The sequence below is a fragment of the Erythrolamprus reginae genome, chromosome 2 (genome assembly GCF_031021105.1).
Source record: "Erythrolamprus reginae isolate rEryReg1 chromosome 2, rEryReg1.hap1, whole genome shotgun sequence".
Taxonomy (NCBI): Eukaryota; Metazoa; Chordata; class Lepidosauria; order Squamata; family Dipsadidae; genus Erythrolamprus; species Erythrolamprus reginae.
Window position 1 is genome coordinate 46,201,785 of NC_091951.1, and position 21,244 is coordinate 46,223,028.

Genomic DNA, 21,244 nt, shown 5'->3' on the forward strand with positions numbered 1-21,244 from the left:
AACACCCCCCCCCCCCAACTCTTCACTAGGAAATGTATAGAATTTACCATAAGTTTGAAGTTAATAAAGTTCTGGTCAGCGAGTAACTCCTTACTTTGAGTTTACATTTCCAGGATTGGATAAATTGTATACTTGGAAACTAGCTGCAAGACAGTTTGTGGCAAAACATTTATACATTATCCTTCAAAAATCCTCCAGTGAAGTACCAAATGACCAACAAATGTTATTTCTGACCTTCTAAAAAGAAAAAATTTAGGGAACCAGAATGTCTGACATTGATCCTGAGAAGATTCCAGAGCACATCATAGATTAGTCTATAAACAACATGAAACAAATGCTATCCAGCCATGTACAAATCCTGTTAGATGAAACTTATTTTTTGGTCAGATTGCACATATACTGGGGACACCATATGCTTTTACTTCAGCAAATTTTTGACAAACTAAGTATAAATTGAATGGCCTGATAACTAAATGAATATATAGGTTGATGGATATATTTTGCTTTAGTGCTCCATCTATGACTTGGAGTCTTTCTCTAATGCAGCATGTGAGGCTCAGCTGGCTTGTTGAACAGCATACCAGAGGAATACATTTATTGTTTTATTATTTTAAAGTGTTTTAGGCTAGCAAGATTTTTTAAATGATTTACTGATAATTCATGAAAACATAATATTTTTTGCATGGAATCTCTCAATCTGAAAGACGACACAAAAGGAATAAAAACAACAAAGAGAAAATCTCAATACCGATAAAATTAAATATTTTACATGTAACATATGGTATATGCAAATCAGAAGCAGTTAAGGGCTGATAGGACAGCTTTGTGAGCAGTTTAACATTGCTATGCAATAGTGAGAATATAAAAGATGAAGTTGCGTAAGTAATATTCAAGTATAAATCATGTTGAGATTGAAGACACATTTTTAGATAAATATACAAAATGTAGCAGAAGGAAATATGGATGAAAAAATTAGTAGTTTAATACAAAGATTAAAATTTCCTGTCACAGAAGGAAAAACTATCACTTGGGAGCATTTGATCTCATGAGGTTTTTGTGATATCACTCAACCCAATATTATTACATCACCAAGGCTAATCTCTTGAAATTGAGGTTTTAGGCTCTTGCTAAATCTAAGATTAGCAAAAGCTAACTCCAAGTAGTCAGGTTATGAACAATCCGTAGTTTAATATATCAGAAATGAATGAGATATGCAAGTGATTAAATATAAAAGCTTGTTGGCCCATAAGACTCATGACCCTAGTGGCCAAATCCTAGTGGCTACAGCATTAAGGCCCTTTCCCTACTCAGTCCAAGAATCCAGATTAAAGTACCCTGCCACATAAGGTAATTGTGTACTTGTATACAACTTGTATACACCCAATGGAGTCTCGCACTTCTCTGGATATTTGGTGGCCCTTCCACAATTTGGTGCTTGCTTCCCTTCCATTGAGAAAAAAACTGAAGGCATCTAATCCATACTCAGAGCAGCATGTCTACCTTTTGTGAGAGGCAGGGTGGTAGAGATTTAGTTCAAATGTTTTTATCCACCAGGAAATACATTTTAGGGACCTCTTGGATTAGTAAAATAGAAGGGCTAGAAGGGGACAACAACTTTTGTTTACAGAATTGATAAGGAAGAGCTGGCATAAAACCTGCCAATAATTCCACTACCTGAGCTAACACTGATGAAATAGGAAAAGAAAATTTTGTCTTAGTTTTACTTTTTTATGTAATGTATTTCTTTTTTGCAATGTTTTTTTTAATGTATATAACTCAATAAAAATTATTTTTTAAAAATAGCAAGATAAAATCTTTCCTTTTACTCAATGTAATGCTTGTCTCCCCCATACATCAAAAAATAATGTCGCCACAACCAAAACATGATTTTTTTAAAAAAAAATATCCGGACTTTTATCTCTCCACCCCCCTTTGGAAAATCAGGAAAACTAAAAAAAAAAAGATCCGCTTTGGAAAAATGTTTACATTTGCACGTTTGACAAGCTTAATTCACATTTTTTCAAACTTGAGGTAAAAGCAGCTGGATGGTTAGTTGGTGGTTAATTGTCAAGTTTGAGCTGAGTGACAGTTTCTGAACAATTCTTTGAGAGGGGTGTGTGTGTGAGAGAGAGTGAGTGAGAGTCATTTACGGATTGGGAAAGTTACTAAAGAGTCGTCATCGCGTTGTTTTCCAACAATCATCGGGAAGACGACGAACCGACGCCCACCCGAAGCACAACCTCCCCCAACCCTTTCCTTTCCAGCAGCCGTCTTAAGAACCCGCGAAGGAATTTACGGTACCCAACGCGGGTCACCCACCTTGAAACCCAGCCTTCCTCTGCGCACGCGCGGCATCACACCGCCCACCCTTCCGTCTTAATAACAGTCGCTCCTTTAAAAACCCGTTCCATTCGCGCGCCCCTTCTTCGGCGTTGTGACGTCAACGATTCCACCCATATTTTTTTAAATTTCACGCCTCCTCGGGCGCCGCCGCCCCCTTTTACTCCACACCCCTTCCCCCCCCTCGCTCGCTCTCTCGCTCGCACTGTTGGCCGTTTCCTGCGCGTAGAGCGTTGTGCGCTTCCGTCCCAGTCCTCCCTCCCTCCTCCCTCCCTCCCCTTAGCCCCGCCCCCCCGCACCCTCAGTCCCTTTCTTTCTCGCGTGTCAGGCGGCGGCGCGAGCGCGGCTCCCTCGGTGCTGAGGGGGAAGAAGAGGGCTGGAAGAAAGGGGAGTGAGCCGCAGTTGGGAGGCCCCGGCGCCGGACCCCCGTTTCGGAAGCTCAGCGGGGTGGGGGCGGCGTCGGAGTCGGCGACGACGACGGTTGGCAGTTATAAAGGCGACTTCGGGGGGCTGTTCGTGTGTCTCCCCCCCTTTTTTTACTTGAATTCCTTTCGGCTCAACCGCCAAAATGAGTATCGAGATCCCGGAGGGTTTGTCGGAGCTGCTGCAGGGCTACACGGTGGAGGTGTTGCGGCGCCGGCCGCCGGACCTCCTGGACTTCACCGCCGAATACTTCACTCGCCTGAGGGATTCCCGCGACCAGCAGCTGCGAGAGGAGGCGGCCGCTGCCAGGGGCAAAGGAGTCAACTTCGGCGGGGAGCCCATGCAGACCGAGTCCAACGGCGAAGAGTCGAGGAGGGAAGCGGCGGCCGACGAGGACTCCGACTCCGACTTCGAGCGTGAGTTGGAGGGAAGGGGGGGGGGGGTCGCGTCTCTCGCCACACGCTGCGCAACCTTTTCTCCCCCCTTTTTCCTGGTGCGGGGGGGGGGGGCGAATCCGAAGGTCCTCACGTGCGGAAGATCCCCCTCCCTTTTTTTTTTGCACGCGCTCTCCACCCGTCCCGGCAGCTCTCAGGTTAGGATAAGGGAAGAGGCACCCTCCCCTCCCGGCGGGTCATCGGCCCCCGATTTTACGGTACTTCCAAACATGTCGTGAGAACGGTGGAGAGCGGAGGAGAGAAAGAGAGGAAGATAGCTCCCTCGCTGCGCGAAATCCTGCCCTGCCGCCCTCAAAGCAACCCGGGGGCAGCGGCGGGAAGCAGGGTATAGAAATTGGCCAGGTTAATATAGCAATGTCCAGAATATTTTAGATTAGATAGATAGATAGATAGATAGATAGATAGATAGATAGATAGATAGATAGATAGATAGATAGATAGATTAGACAGACATATACATATACACACACACACACACACACATGCCGCCTCTCTCAGTGGACTCGGCTCGGCTCACAAGATATAATGAATACACAGTATAATAAAACACATCTAAATCCAATTAACATAAATAATTACCTTAAAATATTCTAAGAAGCTAAACATTTGGATTAGATTAAATTAATATTGTTTATTTGGGATTTGGGTGGGTGGGGTGGATGGGGAGGTGGTGCTTTGAATGCGGAAAAAGAGGTGTGACCTTGTGTAGGAAAAGAAAGAGACCCCTTTTTAAACTGGTTTTCCTCCTTTGCCTCTCTTTGAGATGGCCCTGGAGAAAGAAGGGGAAAAGAAAAAGGTAGCTGGATCGTTTTCAAATTTTACTGCTTACATTTCTGGCCTCACTTCATTCTATATGCCTGGGCAGATTATATTATTTTGTCAGTAATAGAATTATCTTAGTCTTTGAACACAAGGACTATAGTACTAACAAAATAATTTATGGTTTCCGATCAGTTCTCCTTTGAAATTACATTTTCCCCCTAATGCACATTTGTGTCTCTCTAAATGTTGCTTATCTCCAATTTCCAGCATAAAAATGGTTAAAGATTATACTGTACTTCATCAATAGCTGTATCTCACTTGATTCAACTTCTTATCATAAAGGAGTAATAATCCATTCTGGCTAGTTAGAACTCTTTTCCCATATTTTAATCCTCTTTTCAATAATCCGGGTAATCACTAAGACTTATGCTCAATTCAATAGCCAATTTACCTTTATAACAATATAGCAAACATACTAAGGTGTATTTTATTCATTTTCCTTTACACTCCTGGACTCATTTCATTCAATATGTCTAGGCAGACTATTGCTCCAGGAATGGAGATGACTTTTTGAATGAAAATCTTTCCTTCTCTGTTCTTTTTTAAAAAGAGAGCCAGCTAAAAAAACCAAACATGCTTCCCATGTATTCCTTGTTTCTTAATTAAAGAGAAAGGGAGGGGGGAGGCCTTAAGGGGGCATTAAATGTCTTGTTCCTTAGATTTTAAAAGGTATGGGCAGCCTTTCCAGTGTCCAGGTTTTTCAGGGCAGAGGTGTGTGATCAGCTGTCTGTCTGTGTGTGTCTCTCTCTCTCTTTAATTTTTATGCCACCCATCTCCTGAGGGACTCTAGGCAGCTCACAACAATCATTAAAACATATAAATAATGTTAAACATATAAATAATATTAAAAGCTCTAAAAAAGTACAGTATTGAGAAGAAAATAGAGCCTGTAAGGTTGGAACACAACAATGTATGAATAGTAGTTTGTTTTAAAATAATATATAGGAAGGAGGGAGGGAGGGAAAGATTGGAAAATATCTTATCTTGAATGATATCCACTCCTAAAGGAATTTCTTGAAGATTCTTCAAGAATCTGTCTATATTTTTTCTACAATATTTTTTCTTGAACACAGCAGCTTTTTACATCTTATCCATTTTAACTCCTCCCTTTAAAAGACTATCTAGAGAATGTTTTCTGTATTGTCTCATTATTTTATTTAGAACACATTTTATACTTAATTGTGTAGGTAAGCAATGAAAAATATTGTTAAAACTCATTTCTAAATAGTTATTTGCATATTCTTGGTCCAAAATTGGATTAATTCATGTTAAAAATTGTCCAAAGGAGCATGCCAAAGTGTGGATTAATTATCTCATAATTGGAACATGGTGCAAGTAGCTAATCCACAAAGCAAGTGTTTAAAAGTATTCTGAGTACAGGGACCATAAATTTGAGAAGAATATACCATAATGTATCAGGATTCCATTACTGTATTTAGTTTACCACGCATTGGGGGACATTTAGGCAATCTTAGAATTAAGTGATATCAATGTTGTCAGACACACATTCTATGTTTGTAAGTGTCAAAAGTGAAGGTGCTGTTTGAAAACTTTACTGATAGAATAGTTAGTGACTAACTTTGGATTACTAATTAAGAGGTTGTTCAGTTGATGTTTACAGCTTTCTGATCTCCACCTAGTTACGTGCTATGTACTGAATATAAATTAGTTAACATGTTTCTAAGGTTGGTGTATGAGGGAAGAGGAAGCTTTCTGAGAAATGAGTATTCTGAATTGTATCTTTGTAACTAAAATGGTTATGAAGCCAAAGAGATACTTTTCCTGAAATGGGAAGCAGGAAACACCCAGTTAAAAAGCTGTTTTTGTACAGTGTGTACGAGGCTGTTGCCAGGGGGAGCAAAAGTGAACAGAAATGGAATGCTGTGCATTATGGGGCAAGTCTTCACTTTCTATCTAAGTGGTAAAATATTGGTAGGTCTTTTTGTAGAAAAATATCATTTCTGAAGACCTGAAATTAATGTAACATGCAATATATACCATGATTTACACAATTTTTAAAAAAATGCAGATTAATTAAATAGTGTCAAGTTTTACTAGGCATGGCAAATATTAACCAAAATGAATATTAACCTTGCTGTTAAATTTGGAAAAAATCATGGCATTTAAAAAAAAATGTGGATCTATTTAGTGGGTCCGGATTGTGTTTTTACCTCCAAACCAGACTTGCAATAATGAATTAATATTCTGAATTCAGAAATAGTTACCTTTATCACTATGAATGAGAGCAACTAATTGAAATAATTAAGATGTACAAAAAAAATTAAATCCGTTATTAACAATAATAACTTAGAATCTTAGTAGTTAAGTAGCTTCAAATGCCATTGAAATGATAGAGGATATAAATCAGAATGTTTTCTAGATACTTTGCAAAATATTTATGTATGGTAAAAATAAAACTTTGTCATGAGCCTTTAAAGAGTTATATCCATTAAATTAAACATTGTTCGAAAAGCACATGCATTTGTAGAGCATGCTTCAGTTTTAATTTGTTAAGGAAGACCAGTTTGGAAAAGAAAGCAAAAATACAGAGTTTCCTAGTAACTGTTAAAATAACAACATAGAATGGTTGGAGTAAAATGATAAATCTGATAGTGTAAACAGCAGCAGTTGGTGTACAGTAATTAAAAAATTCTGTCTGTTAACCATGTTAAGATTCATAACATACTTATTGGGAAGGAAGATTAATTGAAATAGATCAATTTTGACAAAAAATTGTTGAAATAAGATGCTGAAACAATGGTGATTATGCAGAATTTTAACATAACACAGTGGTCTATTTTAATTTGACACAGTTTTTTGTGAAAACTCATTAAAATAGCCAAAACACTCATGTTATTGGTATATTAAATATCACAGTACTGTACAAGAGTAAAATGAATAAAACACACCTTGGCATGTTTGCTATATTGTTATAAAGGTAAATTGTCTATTGAATTGATCATAAATTTTAGGGATTACACAGATTATTGAAAAGAGGATTAAAATATGGGGAAAGAGTTGTAATTGGTCAGACTGGATTATTACTCCTTTATGATAAGAAGCTGAGACAAGTGAGATGCAGATATTGATGAAGTACAGTTACCTTTAATCATTTTTATGCTGGAAATTGGAGATAAGCAACATTTAGAGAGACACAAATGTGCATTAGGGAAAAAATGCAATTCCAAAGGAGAACTGATTGGAAACCATAATTAATTTTGTTAATACTATAGTCCTTGTGTTCAAAGAATAAGATAGTCCTATTACTGACAAAATAATGTAATTTTTGGCATATGATAAATTCTGAGCAATGTTTAGTCTGCTTTTATTTTCTTTGGAAATTGATATATTTTGTCAAGCATTATAGGAGTCCAAAAGCCAGAGAGCATTGCTTTTTTTAAAGGGTTTTTGGAAATCTTTCTAAAATCTCTTGGTGGATGCTGTCCTTCAGACTTTTTAAAGCAACTATTATACTTAGGACAAAACAGGTTTGCCCTTAATGAGATTTCACAGTTGAAAAAAATAAATCTTTGTCACATTCTATTACTTTCAGGAGTATAGAATATGTATAATTGAATTATGAAATACAACATTGTCACTCTATGGTTCTACGGTATAAGAGCATTAAACCTTTAAAAATATTATAATCAAAAGGAATAATATAGATATGGTATTCTCTGTGCTTTTCTTTTTCACCTGTGTTCCTTTGGTTACAATATATGCCTCTCTTTATCCTTCACCTGATAGCATTTTAAGCAGATGCATTTTAATTTTTTTCATTGTAGTCATAAATCATTTCTAAAATGGCAATTATATTTCTTCTCCCCAAATCCCAAAAGTAGGATGAAATATTATTGACTTTGCTGGAGCTCTCTACCGTAATGATGTTATATCCTTGTTATTGTGTGTTAAAAGTAAATGTTCATGTCATATAGTTTATAACTATTGAACATTGTAATTGAACTCTCAACTGTATATTTATATCAACTAATAGCTGATTAGTTTATTCTGACATAGTAAATGTCTGTTGGGTATTCATTATGAAGTTGGTGCTTTGAGTATTATTGTTCCCTAGTTTATCCATCTATTCGTATGGTAAATGTGTCAAAATTTTAAACTACTTTGGGAGTTTGGATGATGGATTAATTCTTATATCAATAGTAAGGTAATATAGTTAATATCTGCTTCTTAAAATATATTAGATAATATAACCAATTGATGGTTGAAATTGTGCTACTGTATATCTAATATTTAATACTTGCAAACTTCCGAGATTTCCCGAGGAAGTAGAAAATCATCATTGCTCATTCTTTGTCTAAGATGCAAGTGAAGTTATACACTACTGTACATGTAGCCATATAGTAAATATATGTAAATATTGCAAAAGATGTGTGCATAATACAGTGGCAGTCAGGCAGGCAATCTTCCCCTACTTAAAAAAAAGTTTTCTTTACAGTAATAGTGGGTTGCCAGTCAGGTAAACCAAAGATTTCAGTTAATGTTGAATTTGGTGTCTCTAGTTTATCAAATACCAGTTAGAGAAATGTTCCTTATATAATGTGCTAAATTACAAGGATATCCAAAATATCCTCTTACATTGAGTTTAAAATATTTCCAATTAAGTTCCTCATTTCCTAAGTACTATAATTGTTTCAGAGTGCCCAAACTGGAAGGCATGTGCATGCATACACGTGTAAGTGTGCTGGAAACCAACAACCAGCTGGCCGGCGCACATGTGTGCCTTAGGAACCCTACAACCAACTGGCTGAGGAGTGACAGCATATGTGCCCACAGAGAGGGCTCTGTGTGCCACCTCTGACACACGTCCTCTTGGTTCTGTTCTTTTGCTTATGGATTATACAGGAGGTGGACAAAAAAATGGAAACACTTGACTTTTTGGCATCATAATGTTTGAACATGTTCAAATCAATCAAAACTTTACATATTTTAATTTTTTAAAATTCTGTTATTTTATGTGTTTTTTTAAACTACCTTTTTTAAGAGAGGCCAAATTGTTGGTGCTTGAATGGCAGGCGCTAGTGTAACAGAAAGTGCCCAAATGTTCGATGTTCGGCATTTCAAGAGGTAATGTCTCAAAAGTAATGACTGCTTTTGAAAGAGAAGGGAAAACGTCCTCAGCCAAGCACAAGTATGGAAGCTCGCAGCTGGCAACTGACTGCGGGTTACTCACGAATCCAATGTGAGAGAAAAAACCTCGGACAAGAAACTTGACTCTTTGGTGAGGCAACCTGGATTTTCTCTCTGGTGAAGCAACCTGGATTTTCTCTCTGGTGAAGCAACCCAGATTAAATCCAGGATGACCCTTTTATTGAAAGCAAACAAAGAAAGGCAGGCTTCTGTGATGCTACATTTCACATGGGTCTGTTACACCAATTCAAACTTATAACGTATTAAGCGTACAAAATATAACCAATAAAAATCACATAACTTGTGCTACATTTCAAGGTGCTGATTCATGAGAAAAATAAAGCAAGAGCGAGAGAAGGGCCCCATCAGCCCACCTCATGATATATAATGTTGCACTTTTCTTAGGCTAGCAGCAAGGAAAGCAAGATAAGAGTGCAGGGAAGGAGAATGTTGCTAGAGAAACTGGGTCATCATACGTGTCATGCTCAAGGTCTATGCTTTTCGCATGCACATTCCAAGACACTAGTTCCCGCGTTCCCACATCTCCCCTGTTTTTATTTTTTAAAAGGTAGACTCTTTCTCCTCGCTGGGCAGAGAGAAAGGTTGCTTCTTTGATATAGCTTCCAGCTGATGCAAGTGGGCCTCTAAGTCCAGAAGGGGTTTAATTTCCCGAGTGAGAATGACCTTCCTATTAGAGGGCAGAAGACTTTTAAAGATTTGTAGTAATGATGGAATGCATTGAATACAGCAGCAAAGTGTTACAAGAACTATTACCACAACAATCATAGCAGTTAGGATAATACGTAGCCAGGAGCCATCCGGAAGCCAGGACCAAAGGGCATCCCACCAGGCAGGTAACACATCCTCTCGAATGTGAGATGCAAGATCCTTTAAGTTGTCCAATTGCTTTTTTATCAAATGTGAGTTTTCTGAGATGTTAAAGCAACACATGTTTTTTACAGACTCACATCCTAGATGATGTAACAATAACAAAAAGTCTATAGCAGCTCTATTCTCCAAAATTGCATGTCGGAGCTCTATTTGTTCTTGTGTTAAGGCAGCAATGGCTATTGATGTAGCGTTAATGGTTTTTGCTAAAGAACAGGCAATAATAACAAAACTAACAAACAATTCAATAAGCACACAGGGAAAAAAAAAAGAGTGATGATTAGGTGTTTTTTTGATGAAGCAACAAATATCCCCTGGGAGATTCTTCACGTTCTTCGCAAGGCAGTGGTTGTGGGTGCCCCTGCCCAGTCTCCAGGTCAGGCAGGGGGTCAGCCAGTTGTTGGAGTGCTGTCATCTCTGGAGGTTCCCGCAGGAAGGGGAGGTGTGTGTGAATGTTCATGTCCCCCTTTTGTGCCTGCATGTTTAGGAAGATATGGTCTTACGTGTCTTCCTGGTACCCACAGCACCCGATCGTCAAGCTGCACTGCAGCGTAGCCTCGCCCCCAGGTGATAAGATCTGCTGGGCCTCTCCAAGTGAGATCCGGTAGCTGACGATAGTAGACCAAAGGCCTGGGGGAAGAGACTGGAACTGTGGAAAAATGACGAGTCGCAGCAGAGGATGAAGGAGTGCCAGTTAGATTAAGAAAGTTTAAAGTATATAAACAAAGATTAAGAGTGTTTTGCACCGCTGGGAGGTTAGGGGCGGTTTTCCCCTTCATCTGATCGTATCTGTCCAGGGCACGCTTTAGCGTTAAATGAGCCCTCTCTGCGAGAGATTGGTCCTGGCTGTTGGAAGGAATCCCGAATTTATGCACAATGTCCCACTGGTTACAGAAGGCAGCAAAGGCTGCACTTGTGTAAGCGGGTGCATTATCAGTTTTCAGTTCTTTTGGACGTCCCAATGATGCAAAGGTGCGAATACAGTGATTTATAACATATCTTGTGGCTTCACCTCTTTGTGGAGTAGCCATAATGTAGCCTGAGTATGTATCAATGGAAACATGAAGATATTTCCAAGAAGCGAAGGGAGGATATTGCGTTACATCCATTTGCCAAATCTGGCAGCATTCCGTACCTCTAGGGTTGACCCCCATAGGTATGGAGTTCGCTTGTTGGCTACAGGTGGGACATTGCTGAATAATAGCAGATGCTTCATTTGCTGTTATGCCAAATTGTTTCATGAGTGCCTTTTTATTCTGGTGAAAATAAGAATGACTTTCCCAAGGAGTCGGGGCTGAAACAACAGCCATGAGGGAGACGGAGGCAGTTGCTGCTGAAGCTGCAGCGTCTGCTACATTGTTTCCTTCTTGCAAAAATCCAGGAAAGGGTTGATGACTCCTAATATGGGAAACAAAAAATAAACACTTTCGTGCCATGATTAATTTTTGCAAAGACAAAAACAAAGACAAAAGGTTTGCATCCAATGATGGTGACAGATAGGAATCAAAAATGGAAGAAACAATTTGAGTGACATACAAACTGTCAAGGATCAAATTAAAAGGTTCCTTAGAAAAAATTGTAAATGCCAAAATAGATGCAGCCAATTCAGCCCTCTGAGCAGAGGTCTGAGGGGGAGTAATTTTTGTTGACCACTTACCCTTGTGCAGCCAGGCACATGCCCCATAAGTCTTGCTACCATCTGCAAATACAGTGACAGCGTCAGAAATGGGAGCAGGGGACAGTGGGGAGCACCATTGAAAAGGGACTGTCCTTACAAGTGACAGTCTTGGGTCAGGGGGCGCATGACAAGAAACCTCCCCAGGCCAATCAGCCAGTGCGAACTGAAGATGATCAGAGTTCACAAACAAAGGATCCCATACTGATAAAGAAAAGGGTATATACAACACAGAAGGTTCAATTCCAGCCAACAATTTTGCCCTGTGCCGGCATTTGACAATGAGTGTAGCAAAAAGATGAAGCTTCTGAGAGACAGTGGTGCGTGGGGTATGAGAAAGATGAATCCATTCCAGAATTAATAATTTTGAGGACTTTTGTGCAAGAACTGCAGTGGGGAGACCCACAGTGTTTAATAAAATCATGACAAGAGGAAGATTGGCTTCCATCCTGTCCACCCACATGTGCTGTAAAGCAGCATTGACTTGTTGCAAGGCTTCTAAATGAATGGCAGTTAATTGAATGAGATCATGGGGTGTTGAACCCAAAGTGAGTGCAGAAAATAAAGGAGCCAATTGAGAGGTGGTAAGTCCCACATAGGGACGCGCCCAATTTATGGATCCCAAATATTGTTGCAATTTAACCAAAGTAGTTGGTGAAGTTAATTTCAAACAAGGTAACTCAGGAGAAGCATGAGAAGCAAGCAATTTGTGACACAAATAAGAAAAAGGTTCAGATTTTTGGATTTTTTCTGGAGCTATGTGCAAACCATGTTGATGTAATATGGCTGTTAATTCTTTTAAGGTTTGCTGTAATAGGACAATCAACAAACACAAATAACAAAAATGCCTTTTTAAATGCAGGATTAGTGCAAAATCTCACCCCCACATGTTAACATGCAAAGGCAAAACAACAGGTTTAATGTAAACAAGTAATGGCAAAGCAGGAGAAAAAAAAACCAGCTTCTACAATCTTGCTAGCTACAAACAAAACAGAGACCAAAGAATGCTCATATGACATAACAAAAACAATCTTTGGAGCGGGGCTGGCTGCATGCCCCCCCCTCCTCTAGTTTCCCGATGAAAACCATTTTTGCACCGGGACATACAGTTTTTGGCTTGCTAATTTTTAAAGTGCCTTTAACAGCACCTCCCCCGGGGGCTCTGCATTGAGATTTCCCCACATTTTGCAGTGCCAATGCAAGTGTTTCCATATTATAAACAATAGTTCCAACTATATGACACACTTAAATATAATCAGCCAAACCCACATCACATTTACTAAGCAAAGGTTAAATTATGCATTTGCAACAATTTCAACAAGACCTGAGACATAATGATTAGTGATTCCACACAAAACATATTGGACAAAATGAATAAAATAAAATAAAGCTACTGCTTGCTTAAAATCTCTAATTAGTTTCATAGAAAACGACTCAATGTTAGTAATTCTCTAAAACACAGAAAAACAATAACTATATTCATCCACCAGCAGCTCCCCCCTTTCTTTTGCCTGTTGGAAACCTTGTCTCACTTGTTTTTCCCTTCAGAACAGAGGCTATCAGGGAGCTTTCAGCAGCAGGGGGCAATTTAAAATCAAATTTAGAGTCAGATTGATAAGGTGGCAGAGTGTCCGAAACCCTGTTCAGTGCACTGTCGTGAGACCAAAGACAGTCCATGACCACCCTCCAAGTGAACAATACCTCATGAAGGTATGTTCCCAATTTAGCCCAAACAAAGGATTTAAGAGAGCCTTTCTCAGGATAAGCAAGACAGTTTTTATAAATATATTTGAGAAGGCTTTTGAGGTCAGTTTTAGAGGGACTATACAAATTTTTCCCATTAGGTTTTAAAATTATTGAAGCCTTGACTAGTTGTCTAAGTATCTGAAGGTGCGCGACCTGGGGCTCAGAAAACTCTGCCCCCATACTCACATAAGGGTACTTCGTGCTCTGACGACCGGCCCTGGTTCCTGCTCTGATGAGTACGGAGGTGTCAAGGAACACAGTCAGTTGATGGGGTAGACCACAATGCAATTAATCACGTCGTAGGTCACCAGTTATGGAAGCTCGCAGCTGGCAACTGACTGCGGGTTACTCACGAATCCAATGTGAGAGAAAAAACCTCGGACAAGAAACTTGACTCTTTGGTGAGGCAACCTGGATTTTCTCTCTGGTGAAGCAACCTGGATTTTCTCTCTGGTGAAGCAACCCAGATTAAATCCAGGATGACCCTTTTATTGAAAGCAAACAAAGAAAGGCAGGCTTCTGTGATGCTACATTTCACATGGGTCTGTTACACCAATTCAAACTTATAACGTATTAAGCGTACAAAATATAACCAATAAAAATCACATAACTTGTGCTACATTTCAAGGTGCTGATTCATGAGAAAAATAAAGCAAGAGCGAGAGAAGGGCCCCATCAGCCCACCTCATGATATATAATGTTGCACTTTTCTTAGGCTAGCAGCAAGGAAAGCAAGATAAGAGTGCAGGGAAGGAGAATGTTGCTAGAGAAACTGGGTCATCATACGTGTCATGCTCAAGGTCTATGCTTTTCGCATGCACATTCCAAGACACTAGTTCCCGCGTTCCCACACACAAGTCTGGTCGAAAGTCGATGTTGTCTGAGAGAGACCGTCAGACTCTAAAGTGAATTGTTACAGCGGATCGCAAGACCACAGCTCCTAACATCACTGCATAGCTCAGTAGACATGTACAGAACTCAGTTTCCACAAAAACTGTTTGAAGGGAGCTTCACAAATCTGGATTCCACAGAAGAGCTGCAATTAGAAAACCTCTGCTATCAAAGGCAAATGTTTCAAAGCATTTAGAGTGGTGTAGAAACCACCAGAAATGGTCCCTCGAGCAGTGGCAAAATGTGATTTTCTCTGACGAACCATCGTTTACCCTTTTTTTGACCTCCAGCCCTGTTTACTTTTGGAGACAGCCAAAAGAATCATTTCATCCAGACTGCCTTCTCCCAACCGTCAAACATGGCAGGGGTTCAGTGATAATCGGGGGTGCTATTTCTTGGAAATTCACTGGGCCAGTGATTTCCCTTTATGGAAGAATTAACATCCATCACTATTTAGGACTTTTGGCCGACCAAATTCATCTTATGGTTCAAGAACTGTTTCCAGAGGGGGATGCAATCTTTCAAGATGATAATGCACCAATCCAAAGAGCAATAATTGTTAAAGAATGGCACGAGGAACGTTCTAATGAAGTTCAGCATTTCATCTGGCCACCACAATCACCAGACCTCAACATTATTGAGCATTTATGGTCGATTTTAGAGATTCAAGTAAGAAGTCAATTTCCACCACCACCGTCTATTAAAAGAACTGGAGGGTGCTTTAACTGAAGAATGGGCTAAAATTCCTTTGGAAACAATTCACAATTTGTATGAATCAATACCTTGGAGAATTGAGGCTGTATTTGCCGCAAAAGGGGGACCAATACCATATTAAAAGATATTTTGATTATTTTTCAAGGTGTTTCCGTTTTTTTGTCCACCCCCTGTAGCTTAGCTGAAGATGGGAAATTAGCACCGTTATTTCTGTTCTGTAATTTCCTCTAACCATTTCCAAATTTCGTACCAGAATTTATTTATAACAGGACAAGTCCACCCATGTGATAGTAAAATTCAATTTTATAGTGGCATTTCCAAAATTTGGGGGCTAGGTTTGGATACATTTTGGCCAATCTCATTAGTGATAAATGCCATTGGTAGTATATTTTGTATAAGTTTTCTTTATAGACAGTTTCTTTTGTATGTTTATAGTTTTTATTCCAGATTCTGTCCCATTGTTCTTAATTTATGTTATACCCAAAATTTATGGCTCAACATTGAGCGTCAATGTTATTTTATTTTTAAGTTGAATCCAGTCTTTTATCTATGTTAAAGCAGATGCTTGATAATAAGAGTTCCCATTCTGGAAGTCCAAATCCCATTTTATTCCTGTTATCTTGGAGATATTTCAATTTAATTATTGGTTCCCCCCCCCCCCCAATGTTATTTTATTTAAATGCCCAAAATATTAGTACATTCATTTTTATGGTTGATCCTTCCAATTAATAAAAATTGTAATTTGTTCCATTTTTCTAAATCTTTCTGTTTGTTTTACCAATTCCTTATAAATGTCTTCCTTAAGTGTACTACATTTTTGTGTTAGTGTAATATTTGATTTTCTTTACTATTTGAATTTCCAATTTCTCTTCTAGTTCTTGATTTTGTATATTTTTTAGATTTTTAGTTATTATTTTAGTTCACATCCTGGAAATGATCAGATTGCTTCAGTGTAGTCCTTCATGATATTCCACATTCATTAATCATTCATTCTTATCCCACTGTTGTACAGTATTTCAAAATGCACACTTAAGCACTTTATCATTTTTACATTCAACAGTTTTGTGTTTCTCCTGACATATCCGATTTAATTGACAAATCCAACTTAATAAATTGGTTAGAAGTCTGCTTTTCTATACAACTGTTTTTGCTTCCTTAAGCCATGGAATTTTTATTTTCAGTAAGTTGGACAGCTTCTGGGTCACATAATGGTTTATTAGGTCGTTCCCAACTTTCTAGTGAAAATATTTTTCCTTATGCATCAAAGATCTTTGACTATACTTTATAGAGGCCTCATAAAATAGCCTGAATTTTATTTCAACAAATGTTTACTGCTCACAACTGATCTCATACTCTTCATCATATTTCTGTCAAGTTTTTGCACATTTTAAAATTTCTTTATCTCCTTTGATAAGTATTCTGTCAAGGTATTTAAATTCATATACTTGCCTTCCATTTTGTCTAACAAAAGACAACCAGCTACCTGTAGATTAATAGACCTTGGTTTTGTAGATTCAGTGAATAAAATCAATTTGCCATTTTGAACATGCATTATACATTTTGGATTTTATGCTTTCTGCAAATGTATACAATGTATATGCAGCTCATACACATTTGTCAAATCTATAACATACAATATGCAAAATCTATCCCATCCATTGTTTTGTGACGGTATAAAATCCTCCTTGGGTTTAATGGGCCTATTTTCCTACATTAGTTAAACTGGTGTTTCAACTTTGATCCACTGATTTCATATCCATACTTTTATTATTTTACTTTTAACATTTGCTACAAAACGTTTGGGTTCTCAGCTATCATTTGCATACAGAGGAACACATGAATGACAGATTCTTCCCAGAGAAAGCAGTCCCAAAGACATCCAGGTCTAGATTTAGAGGTAACATCAGCATCTTGAATTGCATCCAGCACCCTACTGACAATTGTGGCAGCTCCTGAAGTAATGATGTTACATAGGAGAGACATTATTATACCCATTGTTTCTCTGGCCATTGCATTCTGGACCAGCAGAAACTGCCAAATCATCTTTGAAGACAGCTCCATAAGAGCAAATTGCAATGCTAGCCCTCCATTTATAACCATTCATTAAATGACCGTTTGAAGTTACCACTGCACTGAAAAGAAGTGAGTTGTGACCATTTTTCACTCGGCCATTGCAGCAGCCCTACGGTCACATGATCAAAATTTGGATTCCGAGTCTTTGGGGAAGCTGGCAGCAAAGATTGCAAATGGCAATCATCTGATTAGTGCTGCAACTGGTTGTATGTTTGAATTGGCTGAAAACTGTCCAACTCATAGACATACGCATGAAAGTGCTGGGACAGTGGGAACTCTGAAGACCAGTCATAAATGGCATTTAGGGCTATTGTAACTTTGCATTGTCACTGAACAACAACAGCAACAACAACAACAATAACAACAACAACAACAATAATAATAATAATTTATTAGATTTGTATGCCGCCCCTTTCCTAGTTGTAAGACAAGGATTATCTGTAATATCTGGCTAATATTTATTTATTATTTGGATAATAAATAAAGCTTAATATATACATAATACTAGCAATATCTGACTACAGATTTCTTTGATTTTTGTTGAATCGTTCAGTATCAGGTGGCGTATAAGTTTAATAAAATATGATTACACATATAAATTATCTGCCAAGATATGCTTTTGTTCAACTGATCCAAGTACCAACATTCATGTGGATAGGTGAAAGAAATAAGGGAAGTGTGTGGAGAAGTTGGAAGGGGGACTTCAGATATTCTTACATTTACTGAGTATTTATACTCATGCGATGACAAAAACCATTTCTAAATACTGCAGCCATAGAAGAGATGGTCTTGGAATTAATTACTGTATTTTTCAGAGTACAAGACTCACTTCTCCCCCTAAAAGAGGGATGAAAATTTGAGTGCGTCTTATACACCGTATGTAGCCAAAAACATGAGGCACGGAGGAGGCAATGGTCTGTGGCAATCTCTGCAGTCTGGAACAGCTGATTGGAGGTGTTCTGGGAAGCCAATCCACCTACCAATCAGCTGATTGTGCTGAATTAGGCTGCAATAATGTGTTGAAGCTGTCCTGGCTGTTCGCTTTTTGCTGCAAGAACATGTCAGTTTGCAGCAGCAGCAATCGCATCCAGAAAGCATACACAAGTAGCTGATTCAGCAGGATTCAATAACTTCTCTTTATATATAATATATAATACATGAAATAAATATACAATACCAAAAGCACATTTTCCAATGTGGTAGTAAATATAAGCAAAACACAAGCAGAGGAGAGGAAAAGTTTTAGAGCACACTAGTTTCAGAGCTCAGCATAGACTCAGAGCTACAGAGGTAAGCCATGCCCAGGCTACTTGCTGTCTCCTTGTTGCTCACACAGCAAATACTGTTTCAGTTTCCAAACAGCCCTCAACTCTCACACACCGATAGGACGCTTGCTGGATGAATTTTAATGGATGCTGATAAGCAGGGGCATTTTCCTCCCCTTATTTTCTTCGCCCAAAACTAAAGTGCGTCTTATACTCCAGAGCGTCTTATATTCCGAAAAATACAGTAGATAGAAAATCACTCCAAAATTAATCCTAAGTGAGGTTCACTATCCAATGCAAGATGTGTTACTGATAGGGAACAGCAACCACAATATTCTGTCATTAAAAATGGAAGTAGAAATTGAGAAGAGAGTAAAATATAATCACATTTGATTACGAAATGGGTAGAAAAATCTAAAAAATGGACTAGCAATAAAGAGGCTTGACACTCTGATCTCTTGAAATGCCAAAAAACTATCAGGGAAACAATATAACATCATTTTTTTTAAAAGGGGGAACCTAAGGAGGATTTGAGAAATTATAGCTTGGTCGTTGTCTGTTACAGCAAAATTATTATTCATATTCAATCATTCTGAAAGAAAATCAGCATGGATTCCACAAAGTTAAGTTCTGCCTCATTAAGTTTCTGGAATTTTTTTAAAAAGTCAATTAGCACTTGAATGAAGGTGACCCTGTCAGTGTTGCACGTTTGAATTTACACAAATGTCCTTATTAAACACTCTTGAGTAAACCTTATTATCGTAGTGTAAGAAACCCTCTATCCTCTTAAGTTTTGATTAAAAAGCAAAAGCAAAAAGTGGGAAATAAAATGAGATTTTTTTCTTTGTGGAGGGAAGTTTGTAAAGAATTTCTTAAGTATTTGTGCTGTTTCATTTTTTGCAAACTTGACCATAAATTACTTGAGTCCTGCAGTTAGATAATTTGTGGGTGATAAAAACTAAAGGTTTTTAAAATACTAGTTAACAGTGGAACAATGGCAGGAAAAGGCTATGTCTTGCTCTTCTGTTTGGAAGCACAGCAGAGGCACTTAGGTAGCTGTTACAGTATGAGAAACAATATCCTGGCCAAAGCTGTTCCTTTTAGTTCCTTAAGTTGCTGTATTCTTTTGTGGATCTCAAAGGCAGATTTCAACAGTTTGGTAGAGGAGTTCTTGTGGAAATCTTTAGGGTTCTTTTGTCTGAGCATGCAGAAAAAACCTTTTTCTTATTCCTAATCTACAGGATAAGAATACATAGCTGACCATGCTTCTGCATTTGTGGGTCCTCAAGACCTTACCAAAATGACAGAAACAGATTCTTCAGTCTAATATATAGGAGAAGAGATGCCATCTATTATTCATTTTGCCTTCCAATAGTGAGAGCTTCTGATTCTGTGCAGAAGGAAGACTAGAACCCAAATGTTGGAGAGAAAGAGAATGCCCATGTTTTTCTTTGAAGGAAGTCATGGTTATATGGAGATTTTGTTAAGCAAAAAGATGCAGTCAAAGGAATAACATTACTTTCATGATCCATACACCCCTTTCACAGGATCTGTTTTTGTTCCTTGTGTTTTATTCCTCTTAAATTCATTTTTAGCTGAATGAATTTTCTGTTGACATAGATGCTATTTCTGTTGACATACAGTTGCTGTTTGTTAGCCTGGTTGCTGTTGTGATATCAACTTTGAATCATTTATTTTGTTAACATACAGCTGTTTATACAAGGTATGTCTGATTAGACCAGGGTCTCCAAACTGGGTAACCTGAGGACTTCAACTCCCAGAATTCACCAGCTAGCAAAAGTTGCCAAGGTTGTACATCCTGATTTATTTTTGCCTGAGACAAAGGGAAATGATTAGGTTTAATATTACATGAATATGCATAACATGGATTAGGCTTTAAATGAATAGAAATTGTTTCATACTGATTGATGATCTTGTACAGCTTTAAAATTTGTAGCAGAATATTTGATAGTAGCTAGTATCCTATAGCATGGGCAACTCAAAAACATAAATTAGTACTGCAGACCTTTAAAAAATGTATTCTCACTCTCCACCCTCACTTAAATGAAGCCAAAAGTGTTTCCTCATTTTATTGGTAATACAAGATACCAGTGATGAAGTAGATTAATCCACATATAAAGTTGAACGTTCATCTTCATGTCCCAGTTACTTATAGATAGCTAAATGTATTGCCCATCTGGCTGCTATTCCTTGACCAGAATTATATCCCGGTAGATGTTTTCAAGAGGAATGACTATACCCAAAGAGTGATTCCTGGAAAGCAATTTTACAGCAAGATTGATTATGACAGATATCATAAAAGTAAAAAGATTATCCCAGTTAAAAGTTTAATCAAGAATTAAATGTAGTCCTTGAGTTACAATCTTAATGGAGTGTGCCTATCATGGCTGTAATAGAAGTGGATTCCTCCAGATTTGGACCAATTTGCCTGAACTGTTACTGACCACCTGGTGACATCACAGTGACATCATGGAACCAGTTAATGCTGGTCTGGGGGGGGCCACCATTTTTTAAAAAAAGTTTTATTTTTTTATTTTTGTTTGAGCATGCCCAGAAGCCAAGTTTCCAGCACTGTGCATACTGTCGCCATGTTCTAACTATTTGCACCAGTTATTAAGCAAATTACTAGAATTATTGAGCAGTTTTACTGAAAATAAAGATTACTAAAGAAGGGGCAGGTTTGAACATAACTGGGCGGGGTGGAACTGCTAGAAGTTTGAATCTGGGTCATAAGCACCCCACAGGTGTATCATCTATTCTAAGCAACCATTTGTAAGTTGTGG

General features: G+C 38.3%; 1 protein-coding gene across 1 annotated transcript in view; it reads left to right on the plus strand.

The window, feature by feature from the left end:
• The first annotated feature begins 2,425 nt into the window (after positions 1-2,425).
• The window catches only part of PRKAR2A (protein kinase cAMP-dependent type II regulatory subunit alpha), an 83,614-nt gene continuing 64,795 nt past the window's right edge, over positions 2,426-21,244 (plus strand). Inside the window, exon 1 of the mRNA XM_070738096.1 lies at positions 2,426-3,179. Within this exon, the coding sequence (XP_070594197.1) occupies positions 2,909-3,179 (271 nt within the window). The 5' untranslated portion in view covers positions 2,426-2,908. The remainder of the gene's footprint in view (positions 3,180-21,244) is intronic.